At 44.4% G+C, this 2,039-nt stretch overlaps 1 protein-coding gene across 2 annotated transcripts in view; it reads right to left on the bottom strand.

Annotated features, from left to right (window-relative positions):
- Nucleotides 1-354: 354 nt before the first annotated feature.
- ftcd (formimidoyltransferase cyclodeaminase) overlaps nt 355-2,039 on the bottom strand; it is a 7,725-nt gene continuing 6,040 nt past the window's right edge. For both annotated transcript variants that reach the window (XM_037973967.1, XM_037973966.1), the window contains 4 exons: nt 1,659-1,702; nt 1,412-1,550; nt 708-803; nt 355-632 (listed from right to left, as the gene is read on the bottom strand). In XM_037973967.1, coding sequence (XP_037829895.1) covers nt 549-632; nt 708-803; nt 1,412-1,550; nt 1,659-1,702 — 363 coding nt within the window. In that variant the 3' untranslated portion in view covers nt 355-548. The remainder of the gene's footprint in view (nt 633-707; nt 804-1,411; nt 1,551-1,658; nt 1,703-2,039) is intronic.

Below are 2,039 nucleotides of genomic sequence, written 5' to 3'. Positions count from 1 at the left end.
ATGGAGGAGAACCTGAGGGTACTACAGTACTACAGAGGAGAACCTGAGGGTACTGGAGAGGAGAGTAAATATGTTGACTGACAGTCAGCTCCTGTGGAGGCATCAGTCTCACGATCTGTTCACGTTCAGAAGGAGAAGAAACCCACAGGAACACAAGGATCTCCTTTGGTTTCTGCTTACAGTTTAATAAATCCTGACTAAAAAGACTGTTAGTTAGGTTTCATCTATAGAGCTCAACCTTTAAAAGAAAAAGAGTGAAACGTGCTGATCCTCTGGAGCTTTCCTTTAAAAAGCTTCTCTTTAAATGTTTGGTTCAGTTTAAAGCCTATTTTTGCATCAACGAGTCACCCATCCTGATAATATTCATGGATTTATTGATTCACTGTGTTCCTGCTTCTCATCAGATTACAAACAGCAGACACAGAGTATATCTGCATCTTTATTAATCTACTCATGTTTTACTCAGACACACAGTGGTTCACACTGTTGAACCAAAGTGGAGTTAAAACTAAATATCTACATGATTTCTAAATAAGTTCTTTTTATTTTTAGCTTCTCTTCTCAGCAGCATCCAGGATGGAGGTCACGTTTTCTTTGGCCTCCTGCAGCAGCTCGGAGACTCTTCTTTGTGTCTGAAGGACAGAAAATAAATGATTGACACTAAATAAAGCCCTCAGGGAGCAGAAACAGCCAGCAGACAGACTTACAGACAGCTTAAAGGCTTCATCTGTCACGTCCTTCAGGTTGATCATCACGTTGTAGTACGCTCCAAAAACTGCAGCCTCCAGAGCTTTAGCTGCGACCTGAATCCAACAGACCAAACACTGAAGCTCATTTTACAGCTTTAGCTGGAGAATTCAGCATTTTCTGCTAAAATACAGTCAGAGGGCTGAGCACTGAACAGCTGCAGGAGCTGAAACTGGGCTGGTAGGTAAAACAAGCAGAACAGCAGCTAAAATGAACAAAACAGCAAAAAAACACTAATATTACCAAAACCACATCTAAAAGCTAAAATGAGTGAAACTGTAGCTAAAAGCTTAAATACACAATGCTATAGGTAAAAGCTAAAAGCAGCATAAGAGGCAGCAGCTGAAGCAGATCTCACTGAAGAGATCTCCATCCATGGGTTTCTATGGGGAAACTTTTGTTAATAAAGATAAATGATTCAAAAAGTCCAACTAAAAGTCCCAGCAGCCATGTGCTGAAGGAGCTGATAAAAAGAATAAGAAAGCACAAAGTCTGCAGCTGAGTTAGATTGTAAAAAACAAGCAGAAGAAACTATCAGGAGGAAAGCGGTTTGCTGACTCAGCGTTCAGACAGTTGAACTCCAAGAAGAAGTTTACTCTCTGAGCCAGAAACGATCAGAGAACACCTGAGTCCCACATCTAAGACCGAGGGGTTTCTGTTGCACCTGAGCGTCAGACTTGCAGCCGATGTTTCCGTACAGAACCAGCTCTTTGAGGGGCGGCCAGAGGACACTGATCCTTTCAGCCAAAGCCAGCGGGACGCAGACAGCCTGCTTCAGGCCGTCCTGCATGGCAGCGTCTCTCCTGTTGGGGACAAACCATAAATGATGGAAACATCCAGCTCAAGCAGGTGATAAACTGCAGCAGGTAACATGCTGTTTAATCACAGGTGAGGAGCTGTCCAATATTCACCTCCTCATTTCCTCAGCAGATGTCTTCGGCAGCTTCAGCGCTTCCTGCAGCAAAGACAGAACCATCATCAACAACAGAACCAGGTCCACAGGAGAGACAGAAAAAGACAACATCTAGGCCAGGCTTTGAAAGAGGTCTCTGTTGTCTCTGCAGGTGTCTCTGTTGTCTCTGCAGGGGTCTCTGTTGTCTTTGCAGATGTCTCTGTTGTCTCTGCAGGTGTCTCTGTTGTCTCTGCAGGTGTCTCTGTTGTCTCTGCAGGGGTCTCTGTTGTCTCTGCAGGGGTCTCTGTTGTCTTTGCAGATGTCTCTGTTGTCTCTGCAGGTGTCTCTGTTGTCTCTGCAGCTGTCTCTGTTGTCTCTGCAGGTGTCTCTGTTGTCTCTG

This window comes from Kryptolebias marmoratus, linkage group LG23 (assembly GCF_001649575.2).
Source record: "Kryptolebias marmoratus isolate JLee-2015 linkage group LG23, ASM164957v2, whole genome shotgun sequence".
NCBI lineage: Eukaryota > Metazoa > Chordata > Actinopteri > Cyprinodontiformes > Rivulidae > Kryptolebias > Kryptolebias marmoratus.
Note: the sequence above shows the minus strand (reverse complement) of the source record. Positions and strands in the feature narration are given on the sequence as shown.